This window comes from Amphiprion ocellaris, chromosome 17 (assembly GCF_022539595.1).
Source record: "Amphiprion ocellaris isolate individual 3 ecotype Okinawa chromosome 17, ASM2253959v1, whole genome shotgun sequence".
Classification (NCBI taxonomy): Eukaryota; Metazoa; Chordata; class Actinopteri; family Pomacentridae; genus Amphiprion; species Amphiprion ocellaris.
In genome coordinates, this window is record NC_072782.1 from 29,844,462 (window position 1) to 29,867,516 (window position 23,055).

Consider the following 23,055-nt stretch of genomic DNA (forward strand, 5'->3'; position numbering starts at 1 on the left):
CTCTTCTGATGGAGTTCTGACTTACAGCAAAAATCGAGTTATGTCGGGCTGTAAGAACAGAACTCCAACGTAAGTCGAGGACCCCGTGTATTTAATTTATCGGTAATCGATTAATAAAACTAACAATACTGATAGGTCACCTTCTGTCTCTCTGTGTAAACAATAGCTTTTGGCTGCTACTTTTAATGTGAAACCAATCAGATTGAGTAGCGGGCGGGACATTATCAAAACTACAGGGTGACTACAGTAAGACAAAGTAGTTTTTAAGTTTATAGATGATTGCTTAAGAAAATTAACAATACTGATAATGAGAAAGATGATGAATTTCAGGCTCGACATTAGAAATACTAATGCCTATGGATTTTGAATTGGATGTCATAAGAGTTCTCTTAAGGTTTCCAAGTCTATGCAGTGTTGTCTATACAGAGCGGACCATAAGTTTCTATACATAGGAAAAATAAACATTTTATGTTGGACAAGCACTTTTATTTACATAATGTGCTCTATATGATTACCATTGTTTCGAAAACACATATACTGCATATTGCATTACAGTTTATATTATAAGACTGTTATGCAAATATTTTTAACCATAATGTGACACTTGCAACAGATCATTATACATAAAGTAAGGAAATAAAGGAGAGAAAGAGGAAAACTTTAAAAATAAAAAAGGAAGAAAAGAATAACAAACATCTTCTCAGACATGTAAATGAATAAATATTTTATACAGAACAGCAGGTAGTCTTGTCATTCCTCTCATTCTGGCAGTTCCACGAGGTTTACGTCACAAATATTTATTCCACCCCATCACTGTCGTCTGTTAAATTCATGGATTTCACAAAAGCAACAAAGGGTCCCCACGCTTTCTCAAACAAATCCTGTCTCTCTTCTCGTACTTATGCCACTCTCTCTAGGGAAAAGGTTATTAACATCTGCCTCACTCAGTCTTCTTATCTTGGTATGTAAGATTTTTTCCAAAAGAGTGCAAGTAATGTTTTAGCATGCAGGAGGCTTGCCACCGACGCTTTTATTGTGAAAGGGCCAGGCGGCGGTGCGCGTTGCGGTCGCTTCCTACTTGACTCTCGGCGCTGAGATGTCCGTGGAGTCTGTGTGGTTCCTGTGAAGTCGAAACGGGGGCTCCGTGGACGGACAGCGGGAGGCGAGAAGCCCCTTCACGGCCCCGCCGCGACCCTCCCCCGGTTCATCTGAGTCCCGGAAACGACGGTAAGACGGAAAACCAGAACGCGCACCTGTCCGCGTCGCCGCAGGTAAACAACGGAGGCGCGGGGCGTTCGGTTTGCTCGCTGCGTTCTCCCGCCGAGGGGGAGGGGCGGGGGGAGGCAGCAGACAGAACGCGGTCCGTCCGTCCGGCCGTCTGGGACGTTCCTGCCCCCGTTTTTTCCCGCAGAAACCCGCGGACCGCCGCTCCGTTGCGCGCCGCTCCGAGGCCCCCGTCCGCCCCCTTCCTCCTCCGATCAGTAAATAATAGTGAGTAAAAAAACATGGCTGACGCTGCTGCTGGCCCTGCAGAACCTGGCTGCTCGGTCCCCCCAGTGCAGATGATGACTGCATACTGATTATTAGTATATATATTATTACTCTCCTACTTTACTAGATTATAATCAAAGTGACAATCAGTGCCAACAGGAAGCAGAAATCTCTATAGGCCTCCAACAGCTGCCATGGTGCAGCAAAGTGAAAGCAGGAAAAAAAAACAAAACAGCTGTATTTTGAAGTCAGATGCATTTTGCTGCATTGTGTCATTCAGAAGCAGTCGATGAAGTAATAGAAGCAGCAGGAGTTGATCTGAACGCTTCAGTCTGCAGACAACTTTACCAAGCTGTGAGTAAAAAATGGAAGCAAAGGTCACCTGGATCCTGCAGGTAAGACTCACCTGCCAAATGTCTGCGTTAGGTTCTGTCGTTTTAGTCTTCTTACGGCCCTCATAAAGTGTTATTTAAACCCAGACCCAGCCTGCACATCAATAGAACAATTAACTTTTTAGATTTTCTGGGTATATCTGCATAAAGAAGAACATTTAGAACCGTTCTCGTATGGCAAATGCATCCAAGACTTTATTCTTTTGCTCTGGATGGCTTTTTGATTGTCTCAATTGAAACGATTAAACATATTATCATCTTGTGTCTCCTGTCTCCTTAAGACAATTCACTTAAATACAGTCTGTGTACTTTGCATTTTATCAAAGAATTAACCGCAGTGTCACAACCAGATGTCAAAGAATATTAGCATAAAGTCAAACCATGGCCAACTTTCATTCATCACTTGGAGGGACATCTTTTCAGTCTCTGAGCAGCAGATTCCCAGATTCTGTTTCCTTGCTTTGTGTTACATCTTGCAGTTATAGTGTAGCCCGGATGCTACTCTTAACCATTTTTATAGCTACCAATTTGCTGCAGTGTTTGTAGATGCTAACTATAGATGCTATTTAGATAAGGTGTGCTGCTTGATCACATAAATACTATCTCCAGACGCTGGAAGTAACGTGAGTTATTATCTTTATATAGTGTGGATGTTGGCTATAAACATTTTTTTCTTACATCTCGTCTACGTTGTTAAATCAGTTCCAGTTATAAAGTTTATACAGTTTTGCTGCAGTTTAGCATGGATGCTAGCAATTAAAGGATCCAGTTATTCCCTCATATTATACCTATTTTCTTCAAGTGAAACAAAGCTGTCTGATCAACATTTGAAAGGATACAAAAACCCTGTGAAGATATTGGTCAATATACATCAATACTTGGACATCTCTGACATTTTTATTCCAACGTTTTTTGCTAATTATTGGTTGACATACACATTGATAAACCACAATATCATTCCAGTTGATTCATTTATCGGACCTGGTTTGGGCTTTTGTTGATTAATTCTGTGTTTTTGTTGTTGGTTTTGAAAGTTTAGTGCAAAAGATAAATGTCTCACTGATCTCTGTTTTATATAGTGATGAAGTTGGAGGACTTCTGCAAAGATTTCCTAAAATTCTTCCCTATACATGGAACAAACCCTTAGAATATCACCTCTGTTGTGTCAGAGCTACAGATTTAAGACTTTTTTTTGTTGAAAAATGGCCTAGATGCACAGCAGCTCCCCTGCAACTCTGCTACAAACACTGGAAAATTACTCTACGCTGCACAATGGCAAATTCTGATATTAGTTATTAGGGCAAAAAACGTTGGAACCACAGATTTGTTAAAGATTTCTGTATCATTGCCAGATAGCGGCATGGCGTCACTGTAACTATGACAAGTGAACACTGTCAGCTGCCAGCTGATGAGCACATGATTGTGATCCTACTACAAATCTACCGACTAATCAGTACTTATCCATCAGAAATCATACAAGCAACAACTGATTAAATTGTGGGGGTGTTTCCGAGTCCCATTAATTCCCGCTGCCCGCTACATATTTAGGTCATGTGATTCGGTATCTGTACATAGCATACACATGCATGACACACGCCTGTGCTCAGCGCAAGGTCATTGTATTTGTGGGTACATCTAAATGAACTGGACACATTCTATGTCTAATAGATAAATGTTGCATTTATTTTAAAAAATGCTGCCTTTCTGACACTGCCATCTGGGGGGATGAGCAGCCTTGGAGGAGTACTGCACTCAGTGCTTTTCTTGTGTTCATTCTGTGTCTACCAGGATCTAAAACTGGACGATGCAGGTGAACCAGACAACACTGACGGATTTCTGAGCTACAATAAAAAACATTAAACAAACGAATAAATGCAATAAATTATTGTCCACAATGCAAATTTAACCAATTTAAAACCCTCTACAGGACTCTCTATTATGACTTCTCCCTTTGCAGCGACTAAAAAAACTCCGCCAAGCATGAAAAAATAGACCAATTCAACAGAAACCTGCAGAAAATAAAGGCGGTTTTTGTCTTGTGGATTTGGCATTAAAGCACTTTTAACGGCTGTGTTTAAAAACACATGTTCGGAAAAAGTCCAGCTTTATTGTACTTGCTGATTCACGGACCTGAAGAACAGTTTTGGGCAGTGCTGGGGCTTGATGTAATCCAGATGTTTTGGGGGGCAGGACGGAGGGAAACGTTCAGCACTTGATGGATTTTTCTGCACAGACTTCCTGACAGTACCGCTACAGTTTCTCATGTTGCGGGACGTAAATCTGATTGTGCTGTTTGGTAGACAGGAGCTGCAAAATCAAGTCCTAATAAGGTAAAGTTGAGTTTAGTTAAGGACCTTTGTTAGACTGTTGCTTCTTAGCCTCTAAGAAGTGAGAATAATGTCCTCTGAAGTGGTGGAAACTGTGCATGATGCAGTTTTCCTCCCAGTTCGAGCTCCACCTCTCTGGTTTCAAGTTATGTCGGAGTCGGACCGAGTGACGCTGAGATGTTGCCGTCCAGCATCGCCGGCCCCTCAGGACGACAGATGACTAATCATGTGTTGCTCGGGGCAACGGGAGAAAAAAAATCACCACCAGCTGCAGCCGAACGCCGCAGAATGTCTTTTCTGGTGGTTAGTTTCCTCTGCAGGTGAGCAGGAATGTGAGCTTTGAGCGTCTGGCGTCTTTTCTGCAGCACAGCGAGCCGTCAGGTTGTGTTTTTGTTGAGAAATCTTGTCTCTGATTGTCCCGATGTGTTTACCTGGTCGGGGTTTGCAGAGTTTTTTGTCGTAAAGGCCTCGAACAGAGCCAACGGTCAGCAGCTAGAGGGTCAGATGTGTTACGTAACACCCGGCCTGCAGATAAATAATACACCACAGGCTTCCTCACCGGCTCCGCTGATCAATAATTGAAGTCTCGTGTTCAGGGCATGAAACCTTCAGAAGCTCTGTTGCTCCTCCAACCATCCACATGTGGTTTTCCACCTTTTTTTTTTAAAAGTTATTTTTTTGGCCTTTTTTCGGCTTTTATTTAGGCACAGGGAGAGAGAGACAGGAAACAGGGGAGAAGAGTTGGGGGAAGACATGCAGTAAAGGGCCGCGAGTGGGAATCGAACCCGGGCCGCTGCGTGGGGGACCAGCCCCTGTACATGGGTCACCCACTTAACGCGCTGAACTATACGGGCACCCCGTGGTTTTCCACCTTAATACTGCCGGTTAGAAAGCATTTTATTTCAAATAAGACAGAAAAAAAATCATGGTAAACATTTGGTGCATGTGTTTGGTCATTACTTTAATCAGTTTCTACCTTATTTTGTGAAACTCTTGGGTGCGCTTGTGTTGTCAGTTTCAGATCAACAGGTGAGATCATTTGCAGTTTAAAAGCACATTTAAGATGCAAAACCCATGGCGTTTTTTTCATTTTTTTTTATCATACACTGTTGAGTAGCATAAATAAACAAAAAGGGGCTCAGATCTGCTGAATGATGCCACCTGCAGTCAGAATTCAGGGCAAAATGCAAAATAAACCCCATCATCCTGAGAGGCTCCAGCATCAGAACTCACCTGAAGCCTTCAGTGTTGAGACAGGTGGAATGTGGCCCCCTGCTGGTTACAACCAGGAACATTAACAATGTGATATTAAAAACGAGATGATTGGATTTACTTAGTTTGCCCAAAAAAAGGTCTGGATAGTATCTTTATCGTGTCTTTAATCAATAACAAAGCAATAATATAGTGTACCGCTGACGAATCTTGATTTTAAACCGAAGCTAAAGATTCACGTTTGCTTTTGTTGCATTAAACAGATTAAATATCTCTCAGTTTCTGCTGAATTATTTTGTGATTTGCCGTCGCAGGTTCAATCCTGGTTTTGTCCTCGAGGCTCGAAGTTTGACCCAGAAAACTGCTGAACTTCCCATCAACCCTCCTGAATACTGGAGTCTGGGTAAACATGTTTCTTTAATTTGACTAAACACTTAGACGAACTTGGCGCCAGATCAAACTAATACTTCAAAATAATGTATTTCAAAGAGTTTCTGTGATTATTTTGTGTAAATAAAATATTAGTCTCAGTTCTGATGCCAAACAATCTTTTTTCAATGCCTTACTTATTATATGTAGGATGTTGGTAACATACTAAAGTTTGGTTTATACCAAGATGCTAATGTTGACAATAGTTGAAATGCTAATGGTCCTACAGTTACTGTAACATGGAAGTATTCAGAATATTTGAATATTCAGTTTAACAGAACATAACGTTCTTACACATAGAACACGTAACGTTTAGTATGCTGGCAAAATAATAACAAAACAACACTTAGCATGCTACACCAAACATGCTAATGACTAGCATATTAGCATGCACGCTAAATGTCAACATGATAGCGTTTTATAGTTGTAATATTTGAGGTATTATGCTAAATATAGGCATTTCACTTCGGTGAAACAGCTACAAGTTAGCAGTTCAAACCAAATTTGAATAATAACAATAATAAAATCACCAAAATGAGACCGTTTGTCAAAGACCGAAGCTGTAAAAACATGTCTACATGTCTCATTTAAAAAAATGCAAAAAAATAATTCGCGTCAGATTCCATTAAAAAAGATGAAGTCTTTGCAGCAACTAAACTTGAGTGATGAAGTTGTGACCAACAATCATGTGACAAAAATTGTGTTGTATTATAATTAAGAAACTAATCAAAATTTGTAAAATAGTAAAATGAAAGCCACTTTTTGTTTCTTCCAGTATCGGTAAGACCTGTGAACATGTGGACAAATGCTGAACATGTTGATTGCAGGTTAATTATTGTGAAATAAATCACTGAATAAATTGAGTCATTTTTGATTTCCACCATTCTAGCTGCGTCATTCTGACAGAAGACATTTCTCAGTGCTCTCTACTACTATTCATAGTTTCCACAGAGCTGCAGGACTTCATAATGTAGTGAAACATTAACCCACAACGCAGAAAACTGTGACAGGAGTGGGAAAAAAACCACCCAGTAACTACAAAATGATTGTTTCAGTTAGGGAAAGTCTGAACACAGACATAAATCAGACCGCTGCAGAATCTTCCAGTTTTTGTACTAAACATGTTTTTTTCTAAAATGAACATTTCCTAAATCAATGCAGCTCTGACATCATGTTTCTGTGATGATGTAGGAACTGTTTAGCTCCACTAGATGTCAGTAAAGTTTACAGGCGACTCCTGCAGGACAGATTTGAACTCTGACTTGTGGTTGATGTTTCTAAACCTCATAAAAGTTCATCCAGGGGTGTCAAACTCATCTTAGTTCAGGGGCCACAATCAGTCCAATTTGATCTCCAGTGACCAGTAAAATCACAGCATAATAACCTATAAATAACCACAACTCCAAATGTTTCCTTTGTTTTAGTGCAAAAAAGTACATTCTGACAATGTTCACATTTAATGAGTTATCTTTTTACAAAACATTATGAACAACCTTAATCTTCTCAAGAAAAATAAGTGAAATTTTAACAATATTGTGCCTCAGTTTATCATTTATACATTACAACTAACATCACGGAGTGTCAGCAAAGGAACAAAACATTCAGTCACAGCTATCTGGAACTGAACGATATAGTATTATTACTTATTTTACTTAATGATTAAAACAACTTGTCAAGGTCTAGAAATTGTTTTGAATTTACATTCATTTCCACATCTGTGTAGTAATCCTGACACCACACCAACTAACTAATGCAGGAACTATGAAGGAGGAAGGTTAAGTTGTCCCCCTGCCTTGTAAATGTAGAAAATTTATACATAAAAAACACATAAAAGTTGTGGCAGTGCATCAACAACAGGGTTCCATCTAACCAAACTGTTTCGTACCGAAGCTGCTGACTGACATCATATTGCACAATGTTCAATTTCTTTACAGGAAGTGTTTGTCGTCTCTCAATAAGTTTTCTTTGTTTTTCATTTGTTTGACACCCCTGATCTAAAGATTTCAGAGTGGAAGTAGAGGCATTTATGATGATGACATCTCTACAAAATATAGGAAAAGTGGCTCTGTTTCTGTAAAAATATAAAATTTTCTGCCATAGCTTCCAGACTAATGTTTCAACATGATATTTAACCCTCGTGTCGTCCTGCGGGTCAAAATTGATCCGTTTTAAAGTTTGAAAATGTGGAAAAAAATATTTTCACAGTGAAACTTCTGATGTCCACATTTTCAACATTTTTGGGAAATCTTTGAACATTTTTGGTAGAAAAAAAGAAATGTTAAAAATATTTCTTAAGAACATTCACAAAAAAATTATGGTTTTAAAAATGTACAGTTTGCAGCTGATGTCTCTCCGTAATTTTATGCACTTTGCAACATCGTACTATATTGAAGGAGACGTGAAACTAGGGATTCAGACCATGAACTCATTCGAAAAATGTTTACCAAGGAAGCAAAGCAAGTGAGAAGTTGGGTCATTTTCTTATAGGGCTCAATACAATCTGCAACCAGAGGAGTCGCTCCCTAGTGGCTGTTAGAAAGACTGCAAGTTTAAGATGCTTCACTTTTCCCCCTCCATCTTTTAAGCACAGTCTGCGTTCTAAGCATCTCGTCAAAGAGTTAACTGCAGCATCACAACCAAATGTCAAAGAATATTAGCATAAAGTCGAACCTTGACCAACTTTCATTTGTCACTTGAAGGAAAATCTTGTCTTGGATTTTAATGGTTTTTGGTTTTTATAGCTACAGATTTGCTGCAGTGTTTGTAGATGCTAGCTATAGACACTTTTAGGGCAAAGTGTGCCACCTGATCACATAAATGCTATCTTCAGACACTGGAGGTAACGTGAGTCGTTACCTTTGTGTAGCGTGGATGTTGGCTATAAACATTTCGTTTCTTACGTCTTACACGTCTACATTACTGGATCAGCTTTAGTTGAAAATGTTTTTACAGTTGTGCTGCAGCGTAGCACGGATGCTAGCTATAAAGGATCCAGGTGTTCCCAAAGATACTGAAACTACTGTCTTAAAGTAAAACAAAACTGTCTGAAAAATACATTCTGCCTCAATTTTGCCTCAGTTTATCATTTACACGTTACAACTTACAGATCACAGAGTATCTACAAAGGAACAAAGCATTTAGTGACAGGTACCTGGAGCTGAACAACACAATGTTTTACTTTATGATCAAAACAACTTGCCAAAGTGTAGATATTATTATTCTATACAATTTGCAGGCGACATCTTCTCCCTAACTCTTGCTGTTTGCGAAGTCGTCCGTATGTTTGACGCCCCTGAGTTGAGGTGTTTTGTCTGGTTGCAGCCCTGGACTGTTTGCAGCTGTAGCTGTGTGGCCGGGCGGCCTGGCTGCCCACCTGCCTCCAGATGAATGAAGAACACTCCGGGACACAGAGACACAGCTGATACAGGTCAGAGCTGATCAAGGACGGTCAACACAAACTCTGTAGAGCTGCTGGTTGAACAGAAACCAACCAGAAAACAACTGCAAAGAACTATTCCAACAGTCATAGTCGACTTGTTGTTCTGGTGAATTTCTAACCCTGAACTACTCTAACATAAAATAATCAATGGATCAATAGTCAAACAAACCGAACTGGTCTCGAGGTTTTCACAGGAAGCTTTAAATTCAATACAAGTGCCTCGTAAATCTCCCTAAAGTTTGATTATCTCTTGATTCTCGCCTTCTGTCCTTTGCTGCGTTGACACATTGTTCTGGGTTTGTTTACGTTCAAACCCTTTACAATCTCTGTTTTCGGTACATCTTGTGATTTAAACTCCTACCGAACACAAAAGTTGCGCTGAGGGCTCACAAAACATCCTCATTAAAGCTTCTTTTCAGATTCATTTATCACGAGTCATACGGCCTTTTCTTATACGCATATATCAGCAGTACTGTTTTGTAGCACCGTTTTCACTCAGCTCAATAACTACCATAACAATATTTTAGCTTCTATGACTGTAGATTTCTGCACATCTATTTAATAAGTATATTGTACCAGATGGATCATCGTTGCGTTAAAGCTTGTTGTTGAGTTCAGAGATACAAAAACACAAGACGTTTGACATTTTTAGTGCATCAAAGGAGCAACTTTCTACAATCCTTTCAGTGATGTCCAAGTTAGAAAATTGCCAAAATGAAGAATGTCATCTGTTTAATGCAGACATTAGCATTAGCATTTACATTTTCACAATAAAACTCTTCAACAGTTCAGTAGCAACAAAAAGCAGGTTGTGTTTCATTATGACGCTTTTCTTCGGTTGAGGAGGTTTCAAGTCTCTTAAATAGACGAAACCAACAGGAAGTGGTCCAGGTTCCTTTTTCTGCCCCAAGTATTACATCTAATAAATCAAGTCTAATAATAAATATATGCAACAAACATTTTTTGCTCTGCAGGCTCAGCACTTCAGCATATTCAGTCTGCTATAAAATGATGGATAGACGATTTAAGTGCCAAGACTGGGCTTCAATCAGAGAAGGTTTTACCTCAACATAGAAAGTCCTTTTAGCAAATAGTGCCAAGTTGTAAGAGCGTAAGAACGATTGGACGCTCGGCTGCTAAATGTTTTTTTTGGCAGCTGTGTGTCTCTTCAAGCACAAAAAAAAAGCTCCCGGGAGGCTCAACATTGATTAAAAGTTGAGAGTTAAATGGAAAAAGAAGATAATGAGATCTCAAATGTAGTTAGTTTTCCAATATCAACTTTTAGGTTCATCTAAAAAAAAATAGTAAAATATCGAAGAAAGGTGGTAGAAGAAGTCTAGAATACTCTCCAGGATGTAGAATATCAAGTTTCCTTCATGAAGTAGAAGAACTACCGAAGGCTGAAGTTTAGGAAAACATCCAAAAAGACACTCAAACCCAAAGCACCGTCTCATCTGTCAGACATGTTCATGATTCTATGATGATTTGGGAAGTTAAAGTGGCATTTATTGATGATTTTGTTGCTGACAAAAGCAGCAGAAACACCAGTATTCTTTATAAGATCAATTATTATGATGAATACAACAGAACTAGGAACTGCTGTGGCTGTCTGATGGTAAATATCTAGAGTTTTTCTCTCTAATTCAACACTTTAATGCTCCCAAAATGCTCAGCTGTGACGTGAAGTATCCTGGATCTGCATTAAATGAGCTAAAACCTCGCAGTGTTTGCTAAATGATTCGTGTTTCTCCTCAGGGCATGCAGGTGTTTCTGCAAATATGATGAAGAAAAAGAATCCGCACAAGTAAGTTCAGTCGCTTAGGGATAGTTGGTCCAATATTGGGGCGTTTGACAGACGGAAATCCACGTACAGGTTGGGTAAATTGCGTTGTTTCCTGTCTCCGTAAAGAAAGCATAAGAGCAGCCTGGGCCCGACCACCAAAGTTCTGTCGCAGCCTCGACGCAACATCGTCGGCTGCAGGATTCAACACGTCTGGAAGGAAGGTGGAGGACACGTGGTCTGGAAAGGGACAGTCCTCGACCAGGTAAATACAGGATTCACTGTATGTTCAGTACACCGTCCAATCACATCTGCACTGAGCTCTATGTCTGTATCAGGCTGAAATGTCTATTATTGTTATAGTAAAGGGTTAAATGGGGGAAAGGTGTGTGGATAGAAGCACTAAGTAGCTAAAATGACTGTTTTCTAACGTCTTGGTGTCCACCAGGTGCCGGTGAATCCGTCTCTGTATCTGATCAAATACGATGGATTCGACTGTGTTTATGGTCTGGAGCTTCATAAAGATGAGAGGGTTCAGGGACTGGAAGTTCTCCCTGACAGACTGGGTAAGACTGACCTCAGAGCAGCGCCGCACTGGACACAGCATGCTAACATTAAGCATGTAGAATAGCATGCTAAATGTTAATAAATTAGCTCGTTAATGTCGGTCGATACTGACTGAACACAGGATGATACCATGCTTACATATAGCATGATTGTAACAGGCTAATATTTAGTCTATAGTTTTGTTAATGTTGGCTGTACATAACATGCTAACAAATAGCACGTTATACTAAATGCATAATCTTAGCAAGTTACATTTAGCCAACATTACCATTAGCTAACATAGATTTTCAGTAACATGCTAATATTTAGTCTAATAGTACATTAGTGTTGACTGAACATAACATGCTAACATTAAACAAATAGCATAGAATGTTATATGTTAGCAACATGTTATATTACGTGCTTAATGTTAGCATGTTATGTTTAGCCAGTATTAACTTTATCCATCGTGCGAATATTTTGTCTTTTAGTAACATGCTAAAATATAGTCTTTTAGCATGTTAACGTCTGGTAACCATAACATGCTAACATTAGGCATATAATATAACATTCTGAGTAACATGCTGACTTATAGCATGTTAGTTAACATGTTTACACTTAGTAAATTATTATGTTAGCATGTAGTAGCATGCTAATATTTAGTCTATTAGCATGTAAATACCGGCAAAATGTAAAATGCTAACATTAAGCACATAGTATAACATTCTACCAACATTCTTACCAACAGGATTACATATAGTACGTTAGTACTAAAAATTAGCTTTTTAGTGTGTTAGCATATCAGTTACATGCTAATATTTAGGATATTAGTATGATCATGTTGACCAAACATAACGTGCCACCATTAAGGAAGTAATGTAACATGCTGAATGTTGAAAAAAAATGCTGAAAAGTCTGTAAAAGTTTTCATCTTCAACAATAACATGCTAATATATAGCATGTTAGTAACATGTTAATGTTTAGCCTGTTAGTATTATACTGTTGCCTGAATATAGCATGCTAATATTTAGTCTTATTAGTATGTGAATGTAGGCTAAACATAACATGCTAACATTAAGTACATGCATAACCTTTTATATGTTGGTTTGTTAGTAACATGTGAACATTAGCACTAGCTAATTACATGCTAACATTAAGCATGTGGTATGTCATGCTAAATCTAAACACCTTTCATGATAACATCAAATGTTAGCATGCTAAGATTAGCATTTTGTCACAAACAGCTGAAACTGAGGAGTTGTTTAAAGTCTGCCGCTCTTAGAATAAATTCTCTTTTAAATTAAATAAATTTTTGCCTAATCTGTGACAGTCCGACACTCACTGAACTGCTGGAAGTGACTTCTGTTTTGAATTAAACTTTTGTCCCTGCAGCTAAATCCCGTCTGACAGACGTCAACCTGGCGGACGCCATGATCGGTAAGGCGGTGGAGCACATGTTTGAGACGGAGGAGGGTCCGAAGGAGGAGTGGAGGGGGATGGTTCTGGCCAGAGCTCCCATCATGACCACCTGGTTCTACATCACCTACGAGAAAGACCCGGTTCTCTACATGTACCAGCTGCTGGACGACTACAAAGAAGGAGACCTCCGTATTATGCCCGACTCCAGTGAGTTAAATCATTTTAGTTTGTTTTGGTTTTTACCCCAGTGGGAATTTTAATGGCAAACTTGCTGATCCAACCCTCTGGATGGATGTCATGTCTGGTTTAAAAGGCAGATTCTGCTTGTATTATAGACTATATACCAGAGTTACTTTTGGACCAGAGCTTCAACTCCTTATATCCAAATTCTGCCAACAAATCCACAGTCGAATTTGTTTTTGTTTCGACTATTTTAAAGAGCAGTAGCACCGCACAGCAGCAGAATTCTGTCTCCAAGTGGACAGAAGGGATGCATCCAGTTCATGCAGGTGGAATGGCAGCTTTAACTTAATTAATTACCTAAATTACAATGCTGCTTTTCCTGCCCAGCCAACAGAGCTGCTGCAGATTCAAGGCTCCTACAGTATATTAATCAGGAACAAAGTGGGAAACCCTAACCTCCAAAGCTGTCAGAGCCACATATTCTAGTCTAGTCTAACAGAACTTGAACTTTACTGTCACTGTTATGCACCAAATTACCCAGACAAAGATCTTAAATGTGGAAACCTACTTGCCAATAAAGACATTTCTTATTCTGATCAAATTTTGACTAAAGAAATCCTTACTTCCATTCAAAAAGTCCAATTTAGCTCCTCCTTAATACTGCTAATTGGTTTATTTTATATGTTATAAGGGTATTACTTGTCTCTATGTGACCAAAATTGTTCCACTCATTGTTTCAGAAACTTCTTTTATCCATTTCTTTGGTTTTCTGCGTTGTGCTACAAGAATAAAACCAGAAATGTTGTCGAACGTGCTAAAGCCGATCTGTTTTATTGCCTCTCTGTAGATGACAGCGTCCCAGCGGAGAGGGAACCCGGCGAGGTGGTGGACAGTCTTGTCGGTAAACAGGTCGAGTACGCCAAAGAGGATGGCGGCAAACGAACGGGCATGGTCATCCACCAGGTGGAGGCCAAGCCGTCCGTCTACTTCATCAAGTTCGACGATGACTTCCTCATTTACGTGTACGACCTGGTGAAAACTTCGTAAAACTCTGCGGACGTCCTAAAGGCCCCCCCGACCGTCAAACGGAAACAAAACGCAGCACGTCGAGACATCCGAAGCATTTATAACCCAGAATTGTTCCTCAGACCATCAAAGACAAAATAAAGACCTTCAAAACAAAGATTTTACACAACAGAAGAAGACAGGATGGTCAGTTCTTGATCCTTAAACTCTAAAAACATAAACTCTCAATGTTTTTATGTTACCTTTAATTGGTCCAAAATTTTTTCAGGCCCTTTAATGCATTTCTGAGTAAAGCAAAGAAACTTTTAGTCCAGTTAGAGCAAGAAAGAGGTTTTAGAATCAGATTTTGTAACCAAAAATCAATATGTAAACTGGAATAGGAACAGATTAACAGTAGCGAACTCGTCTTTGCTAAAAAAAAAAAAAACAAACCAAAAAAACCAAGGAAACAAGTTGAAGAACCGTAATTGTTGCGATCCTTCAGCATTTCTGGAGTAATTTTCAAAGATTTCCCCTTTGACTGACACATCAGATAAATGAGCAGATTCCCAGTGAAGAAGTGTAGCCTGGAGCCAGTTGGTGGAAGAAGCTGGATTTTTAAGTCTCAAAAAAAACAAAAAAAAAAACAAAAAAAAAAACGAAGAAGAATTCAATGCAATCATGTTGAAGAAGGAGCTGCTGTTTGGACTCTATGAGACTTTAACAAAAAAAGCAGCTCATTGTTGATGAAAACTTTTGTATTTGTTGGCAGCACAGATGTATGGGAGCCCATTTCTGCCACACTAATTTTAAAAAACAGGTTAACAACAACAACAAAAATCTCGAAATTACATCTTGAATGAAAATTTTGAGATAGATACAAACATTGATCAGTCAAAAATCACAATCTCGATGAACTGGATGTCATACTGAACTCTGCACTGGCACACATTTTTTTATTGTGATTTTGACATAGTTTTGCGTGAAATTTCATGATTAAACTTTATCAAGTAAACCAACAGTATTTACTCGTGTAACAATCTTGACTTAAGCGTCGGAACTTTGTATTATTTTGCCAAACTTCCCTCTAAATATTATTTTCCCTGACTATATTATGTCATGACTTCAACTAACCAAGAACATTTTGAAGTTTCCCAGTGTGTCGCCTATTTTTCCCGAAGCAGAAATGGGCTTCCATATAACAGAGACCGATAAGACAGGAAGATTAATCCCAGTTTAACATCAAACTTGGACTTTCTAAAGTCTTGGAAACCTTCGGCTCAGAATAGAACCTCTCCAACCCCAAGCCAGATGGTTTGGTCGCATTTCTCGAAGAGCAACTATCGGAAATATCCAAAAAAAAGAAACCGTCTTTGGACGCATCCCAGAACCTAATTTATGACCCTTTTGTTGGACTGGACTTGTGGTCCGGTTGTTGTACAGAGCAAAACAGGACTGATTTTGTTTGGTCACATTTTGTGCTACGTTCACAGGCTCCATGTCACCAACTTCAGCATTAATGAAGGTCAGCAGACCCTCGTCTAAAGACGTCTACAGCTAAAAACTGTGATTTAAAAAAGAAAAAAGACAGGGGCTTTTGTTTTCTTTGCATTTTGCTTTTATCATTGCCAAAACCCCTTCCTGTTGTGAAGTTGTTTGATGTTAAATACGATCGGACAGCTTTTTTCTCGTGATTTCACTAAAGCCTTTGGATTTACTCTCGTGTTGTCTTTTCTAAGTCGCCAATGAAGGAGCAGCAAGATGGAACTGAAACTTGGCCAGAGCCCTTTCTGTCCTTTTGCAGTTTGTTTTAGCATTAAATACCTGGTTACAGACGGCGGACAGACACCTGCATCTGTGTCACACCTGGTGGAAACATGGATTTAGAGAGCAGAAAGGTTCAGTTCCACCTCCCCGGACAGTTGGTGATGGTGTTGGACTGGAAGAAAAACAAACCTGCTGTAGCACCAGTCAAATTTTCAGCCTCGAAGGCAACAGTCAGACACTTTGAAGCCTGATTCCGGTTCAGTTGTGTGATAAAATCATGACTGAAACAAAAGTATCCCAGTTTGTATTTACACACAAATCAAAAGATTCCTTGTGGAGCAGATGGAGTTTCCTCCTGGAAGTCTGAAGCTTCCGTTGGATTCCACAGCATGTATGCAGTAAGACAGGACACAGTCGTTGTGTTTAGTATATGAAGAGATTAACAAGCAGTGAAGGTTTAAAATTTCCTTTTTTTTACACAAATGTACTTTTGATTTGATTTGGATTTACTCCAGACTGAAGGTTTTCCATAAAGTCGCGCTCTGTACTGAGTTGAAGTATTTGAGTGAATCGAGGTGTTTTTTACTGGTTGGTGACTGATTTAATTTGCACTTTCAGTATTTTATCATCCAGTGATCCAGTTATAATTTGTAGAGTAGAAATTAGGTGACAGTTAAACATCAGAATAAATCGTTGTGGAGCCTTTTATCGAGGGGAAATATGTCTTTAACCAATCAGATGCCTTGGCTGAATCGATGTACAGAACAGAGTTGTGAATGTAAAACCTTCAGTGTGTGTACGTCCTGTGATGTAGTTAGTTGCAAAAGGCAGATTTCAGCTCTTATTATAACCGCTCTTTAAAAAAAGAAAAAAGAAAGACTCTCCCAGAGATCTGTAGGTCTCTCCACTTGTGTATCTGTTTGGTTTTTCTTTCAAGATAAGTACGATTGTGATCATCTCAGCGGGCACTATTTTTAAATTAGTTAACAAAATAATGCATTGTTACTAAGACTTGATTTCCAGCCAGGTTCTGTCCAGTTCATTCTTTGCTATTATAATGATAACAGATTATTGTGGTAAATGTTGGAATGACATGGGCCTTCTATCATCCTTCTGCCTTGTATTGTTTGTTTTTGTATGTTTAAAAAATGTACGTTAATAATTTTTATTGTTAATGGAAAGCCTGACATGGTGTGTTTTGTTTTCTTTCCACCGTAGTTCATTTATTCTGTACCCCAGAGTTATGAGACGAGGTTATTTTGCACAATACTTATCTACTATTCTATTATAACCATATACAATAACAGGGGCCCTTATGAGAAACGTTATAGCCAAAGTTAGCTGGTATTTCATAATATATAATAGTCTGAAAAATCAAATAGACTAAAAAAATATCTTCAGACAGGTTCTGATCTAAAAAGTTTTGACATTTCAAGAAATGTCCTCATTCAAATGAAATGAAAAGGGGCAATATCTATCTCTGTATCTTGTGTTATGTTCAAAAAGTCTAAAAAAAAAAAAAAAAAACTTTTTGCACTTTTACCATTACTAGAAACTAGTCTCGTGGCTGAGAATACTGTGCCGGAGTGCTAGGCAAAGAATTAAAGCCATAAAAGTGATCCAAGAGGAGTGTGCTGACGATTGTCTGGCATGTGGTGGCACTGCTCATCACCAGGGCTGCAGCACTAAGCCCAGAACCCCACAGAACATCATCTGTCTGCAGAACAACTCCCATCTAATCTGAAACCTTCAGAGACTCGTCCAAGAAGAGTCGAAGCTTTAACTGGTGTAAACAGGCTTCTGCTGATCAATGGAGAGTCTGAATGAGGTTTTAAGTTGTAATAGAGTGACATTTTTCAGAAAATCTATTTAAAATTAAATCTACAACACAAACTGTGCAAATATCCAAAAGGTTCAAACACTTTCTGAAGCTATTCTATATGACCAAAGTTACCAAAAATGTAGATCAACTTGCTGTTGGTTGAAATATGACCCACAAAAGTTTGTACAAAACAACCGCAAATTCATGTCTTGCCTGAACTTGAGGCTTTAAACCCACCGAGGCATGTTTCAGAGTCAGTAACGGCTAAATATTCTTGCAGCACACTGTTTGCTGATGTTCCTTTTTTAGGATGAGTCGGTGGAAAATGTTTCACTAGATGCCATGTTACTTAAAATAACCAGACTTTCACTTCATGTCATCCTTCAGGGTTCTAATGTCATAAAAACCCAACCTGTCTTTCATTTTAATGATGAATTGAGTGTTTGCTAAGTCTAAGTTACTGTAATCAAACCAGTTGAGCTTGTAGTTTTTGCACTGTTGCAGTAAGTTGCTGCTAAAAAATACATTTTGGTGTATTTAAAGTTGTGGTAATGCAGGAACACATTTGAATTTACCTTAATATTCAAAATAGGTCAATTCAAACAACAAATAATTTTTCTAGAGTCTTAACTGTAGTAATTCAATTAGTCAGGTAAAATTATAAACCAAAAACAACTTTAGGATTTCAATTATAATATTGAAATCAGCTGGATAAAGTTACATCATTAAAAAAGCAGGGTTTTACCTTAATATTTAAATTAGTCAAATAAATTTCTAAAATAAATATTTAGGATCTTAACTATAGCAATTAAATGAGTCTATTTATATCATGTATAATATGGAAGAGTTGTGCCCTTAATATGCAAATTAATCTGGTAAATTTCTATTAAAGAAATATTGTAGTGTCTTAACTTTAACATTTAAAAAAGTCACATAAATGTATAAAATAAAACTCTGTAGGATCCTAACTATAATAATTAGCCAAGAAAATGTATAAAATAAATAATGCATGGACTCTCAAATTTTATTTGTAGAAAAAATTAAAACTTTGAGTTGATATTTAAACTAATCATTTTTAAAATTATGAATAATATTGTAAAGCCATACTCTTAATGATTTAATTAGTCGGGTAAATTCACACAATAAATAATACAGTAGGGCCTTAAATCTTAACAAATAAAAATTTAACATAATTTTAGAATGTATAAAATATTGAAATGTCTTAAACCTATATAATCAAAAAATACTGTTAACCACAATGACAAAAAAATAGGTAAATCTGTTTTAAAATATTGTGGGTTCTTAGCCTTAATATTTAAATCAATAAGGTAAAATTTTATATTAAAAATTGTGTAGGGTCTTTGCCTTAACCCTCCTGTTGTCTTCATTTATGGGCACCAAAAAATATTGTTTCCTTGTTTGAAAAAAAAATCCAAAAATTCAGCAAAAAAATTTCCTAAATTTCTGAAAATTTTGGGAAATTCACTGGATTTTGGTTGATTTTTTTGTGAATGTTCTTAAGAAACATTTTTAACATTTATTTTTTTCCACCAAAAAATGTTTTAAAGATTTCCCAAAAATGTTGAAAATGTGGACATCAGAAGTTTCACTGAAAATGTTCTTTTTTTCACATTTTCAAACTTAAAACCGGGTCAATTTTGACCCGCAGGACGACACGAGGGTTAATATTCAAATTATTCTGTCACATTTATGTCATAAAAAGATGTATTTTAACCATAATAATTAAATCAGTCAAGTAAGTTTATATGTTAAAAATACTGTAGGGTCTTAACGTAAATATTTCAATTATTGAGGTTCATCTGTTAAAATATTATAAATCCTTGAATCTTTTCAGACTTCTTCAGTTTTCTTCACGAAGCCTCAGTGTGACGGACAGATAAAAACTCCATACGACCGACTGCATGACTGTTGAATTACAGTTTGACTTTAATGCCGCCTCAACACCAAACAGACAAACGAAATGTGAGACAATAAATAACATTAACCGAGTTGTTTAAAAAGCAGTAAACAGTAAAGCAGCCTCGTGAACTTCTGAAGAGAAGCAGCAGAAACCATGATTAGAGTCCCGGGGTGAAGAACGTCTGCTGTTGTGCAATTTACAGATGACTTTTAGCTGCGACTTTGGCTTCCATTTACACAATAACACTGTTTGATTGATGCAAACGTCAGAAATGCATTTGTCTTTTTTTTTTGATAGAAAAAGCTTCAACTACGTCCCGGAGGAAAGAACCTGTTTACACCGTCTTCCATGTACTAACCAGCCTCTCAGTTGGCTGTTTTTTCTGATGGTTTGTTGCTGTCCCACCCAAGGACACTTTGGGCCGCTGCAGAAATCAAACCGCTAGCCGTCTGGTTACTCATCCAACCGAAAATCATCTCGCAAGAACTTAGGCACCAAATTTACTGATCAATCTGCAGGAAATAAACAAAAACCAGCTGAAGAAAATGACAGAATCTTCATTAAACTTCATTTTGATATGGACGTGGATCGAGGGAGGGAAAAAATAAAGTTTTAAAAAAAAAAAAAAAAAAAAAAAAACGACTGAAAAACCTTGAAGCCTCGACTCGCAGTTCATTCCACTGGTGGCCTGGTCGCTATGAAAATATCTCTCACGATATAAACAGGCATAGATAATCTTTCTGTACAGGTATTTCTCCACACGGACTGGCGTTCGGCATCCGTGTGTCTCGGCACTGAGGCAGGTGTGAACGTTGTGGGCGGATCTCAGCGCCGTCACTCGTCAATGAACGTCAGCCGGCCCGGCCCCTCGTTCTTCATCCAGCGCCGGTACCTCTTCATCCTCGGGTCGGTCGCCATCTTCACCTTCATCTCCTCCTCCTGGTCTTTTCTGTACACCTGGGACACGAACATCAGGACTGTTTAAACACCCTCCTCTGGTGGAATTCAAACTTTAAATATGCTTGAAAGTCACAAAAAAAAAACCAAGAAAAGCACTCAGAGTGCAGTTTTCCACCAAGGCTGCTCAGTCGTATCATTTCCGATGGATGAAATCTGTGATGAAAAAATGACCTTGCGCTGAGCACAGGCATGTGTTATCCATGTGTACGTTACGTACGGATACCGAATCGTGTGACCTAAATATGTAGGGGGTGCAGGAATTGATGGGACTCAGAAACACCCCCACAAATTAATCAGTTGTTCCTTGAATCATTTCTGATGGATAAGTCCTGGTAAGTCCGCAGCGGTGGATCTGTAGTAGGATCACAATCATGTGATCATCAGCAGGCAGCTGACGTAGTGTTCACTTGTTGTCATAGTTACAGTGACGCCATGCCATCTCACAATGATATGGAAATTTTTAACAAATCTGTCAATCCAGACTATAATCCGCATCTCTGCCTAAATCTAATCAGTTGGTCCTTGTGTCATTTCTGACCTTCCCTGAAAATTTCATCAAAATCTGTTTGTTTGTCTGTTTTTGAGTAATGCTGCTGACAGACGGACAGAAAGACAAGCATACGCCGATCGCCACATAACTCCGCCACATTCCTTGGCGGAGTAATAAGCAACCAACACCGTGACGGAGTATTTCCACCTTAAAACTACAATGTGTTGATGCCACAGATTTAGACGGCAAAGGTTTCTCATAACAAACCTAAAGAACCATTAATGTCAGTTTACAGGGTGGAGCTTTTGATATCATTCTTCTTCAGAACCAGTTTCGATCTCAAATATATTTGGCGGAATTCCTCCAATGTTACTATTGTAGTCACTAGGGATGGGCCGATCATCGGTATTGTTTATGCAGAGAGAGAGATGAGCACATTTGCAGAGTGAAGCGGCTCCAGAGAATTAGCATAGCTTCATTTTGAAGGTGAGGTATCGGATGTTCCTTAAGTTGGTTGGAATAAAAACCACGATCTTACCACAATCACGCCCAGTTTCACAGTTACACTGAAAATGCCTGAATAATTCACTGGATGGTGCTAGGATAAGGCTATTACTAAGAGGCTTGCTGTGACTAACACTAACCTGGAACGCTGTGACATTTTTCTAAAGTGAGATTAACATTAGGAAGCTGTTTTAACTGGGAGACACATCTCTCTAGCAAAGACACAACCTGCAAGACCTACAGAAAGAAACTCAAGCCGTCGCCACACATAAGGACATTAGCTACTTTCACAGTGGCTAAGGCTACGCTAACGGCCAAGTTGGGAGGCCGCCAAAGATTATCCCAGAACATATAATGTGCATCAGTTCCAAATATCGGTCATTGGTCTTTCTTAAGTACTATTAACGGGTATTGACCATATAAATACCTTATTGATCGATCCCTAAGATATACAAAATGAAGTCTTCAGCCCTCATGTGCAAGATAAACAAAGAGGGAACCACATGTATAAAAAGCTGCTGCATCATGATACTAGAACGAGAAACTCAACAGGAAGCAGTCAGTGCAACACTTACAGATGAGTTAGCAAACTTTTCCTGTCAACACATTGATAAATACAAGCTGCTGCTGCACATATAAGGTTTGCAGCTTTCAAAGGAAATTAGTAGAAGAAAGAAGGAAGATACACTTAATAAATACCACTAAGACTTGAATTAACGTAAAGAAAAGAAGAACCCAAGTAGAGGTTCAGACAGTACCGAAAGTCCAGATGTGTGAAGAAATGCAACTTAACAAACCTCGTAGTTTTCTTTGATCCAGAGCTGTTTCTCCAGGAAGGTTTGTTTGGTGTTTTCCTCCAGACTGTCAAACTGAGACTGAGACATCTTCATGTACCTCCTGGGAATCAAAAACACTGAGGTAAGAAACGTGTAAAAGTATCATGTCATTCATTTGGGTGGTCATATCTACGAGAACCGACCTGATGATGTAGAGCTTCTCCTGGTCGCCGTAGTCCTCCCTGCAGATGGTGAATCGGTAAACCCAGGAGACGTACCAGGCCACGTAGTTGGTCAGATAATAAGGAAACAGCACGATCTGACACAGCAGGATGTCGGACAGGTTGGGCTTCTGGTAACCTCCTTTGATGTCGATCTTGTTCTTGATGATGTCTCGGATCACCTCCTCCTCCTGCTCCCGGATCTCCTCTTTGGACCGCCGGTTCTTGCCCTTCTCCTTGGTCCGGTTGAGGAGGCCCTGCTGTTTGGCGATCTCCGTGGCCTGGATTCGATATTTGGGGACCGTCACCAGGTAGTTGATGGCCTCGTTGTAGCTGCTGTGCCAGCTGTAATACTGGAAGGGAAACAGAAT

General features: G+C 38.8%; 2 protein-coding genes across 9 annotated transcripts in view; one reads left to right on the forward strand and one right to left on the reverse strand.

Moving 5' to 3' along the window:
• The window catches only part of dnajc25 (DnaJ (Hsp40) homolog, subfamily C, member 25), a 45,853-nt gene that overhangs the window by 19,380 nt on the left and 3,418 nt on the right, over window positions 1-23,055 (reverse strand). For 4 of the 5 annotated variants that reach the window (XR_008599371.1, XR_008599372.1, XR_008599370.1 and 1 more), the window contains exons 3-4: window positions 22,667-23,037; window positions 22,485-22,584 (exon numbers count right to left, since the gene is read on the reverse strand). Coding sequence is in view for 2 of the 5 variants with exons in the window: in XM_055004101.1 (XP_054860076.1) it covers window positions 22,485-22,584; window positions 22,667-23,037 (471 nt within the window). In the remaining 3 variants the exon portion in view is untranslated. Of the gene's footprint in view, window positions 1-19,735; window positions 20,691-22,484; window positions 22,585-22,666; window positions 23,038-23,055 lie in introns of those variants that run through there. The other variant, XM_023265839.3, reaches the window with a different exon arrangement.
• LOC111565666 (spindlin-1-like) lies at window positions 1,070-17,177 on the forward strand. 4 transcript variants are annotated; one of them, XM_023265841.3, is made up of 9 exons: window positions 1,091-1,227; window positions 1,772-1,886; window positions 5,737-5,825; window positions 9,173-9,278; window positions 11,046-11,094; window positions 11,200-11,335; window positions 11,519-11,636; window positions 13,009-13,242; window positions 14,066-17,177. In XM_023265841.3, the coding sequence occupies exons 4-9, from the start codon at window positions 9,239-9,241 to the stop codon at window positions 14,263-14,265; spliced, it is 777 nt and encodes a 258-aa protein (XP_023121609.1). In that variant the 5' UTR covers window positions 1,091-1,227; window positions 1,772-1,886; window positions 5,737-5,825; window positions 9,173-9,238; the 3' UTR covers window positions 14,266-17,177. The 4 variants fall into 4 exon arrangements, with proteins under 4 accessions (XP_023121608.1, XP_023121611.1, XP_023121609.1 ...); XM_023265840.3 differs by lacking the exon at window positions 1,772-1,886 and having other exon boundaries at window positions 1,070-1,227; XM_035946229.2 differs by lacking the exons at window positions 1,091-1,227; window positions 1,772-1,886 and adding an exon at window positions 3,655-4,213.

What these genes read in the sequence shown, in the direction of transcription:
- LOC111565666 (XM_023265840.3), top strand. Translation starts at nt 9,239, where the DNA reads ATGAAGAACACTCCGGGACACAGAGACACAGCTGATACAG. An exon ending in AAGAAAAAGAATCCGCACAA is followed by an intron (nt 11,095 to 11,199) that starts GTAAGTTCAGTC and finishes GTCTCCGTAAAG; the next exon opens with AAAGCATAAGAGCAGCCTGG. An exon ending in CCGTATTATGCCCGACTCCA is followed by an intron (nt 13,243 to 14,065) that starts GTGAGTTAAATC and finishes GCCTCTCTGTAG; the next exon opens with ATGACAGCGTCCCAGCGGAG.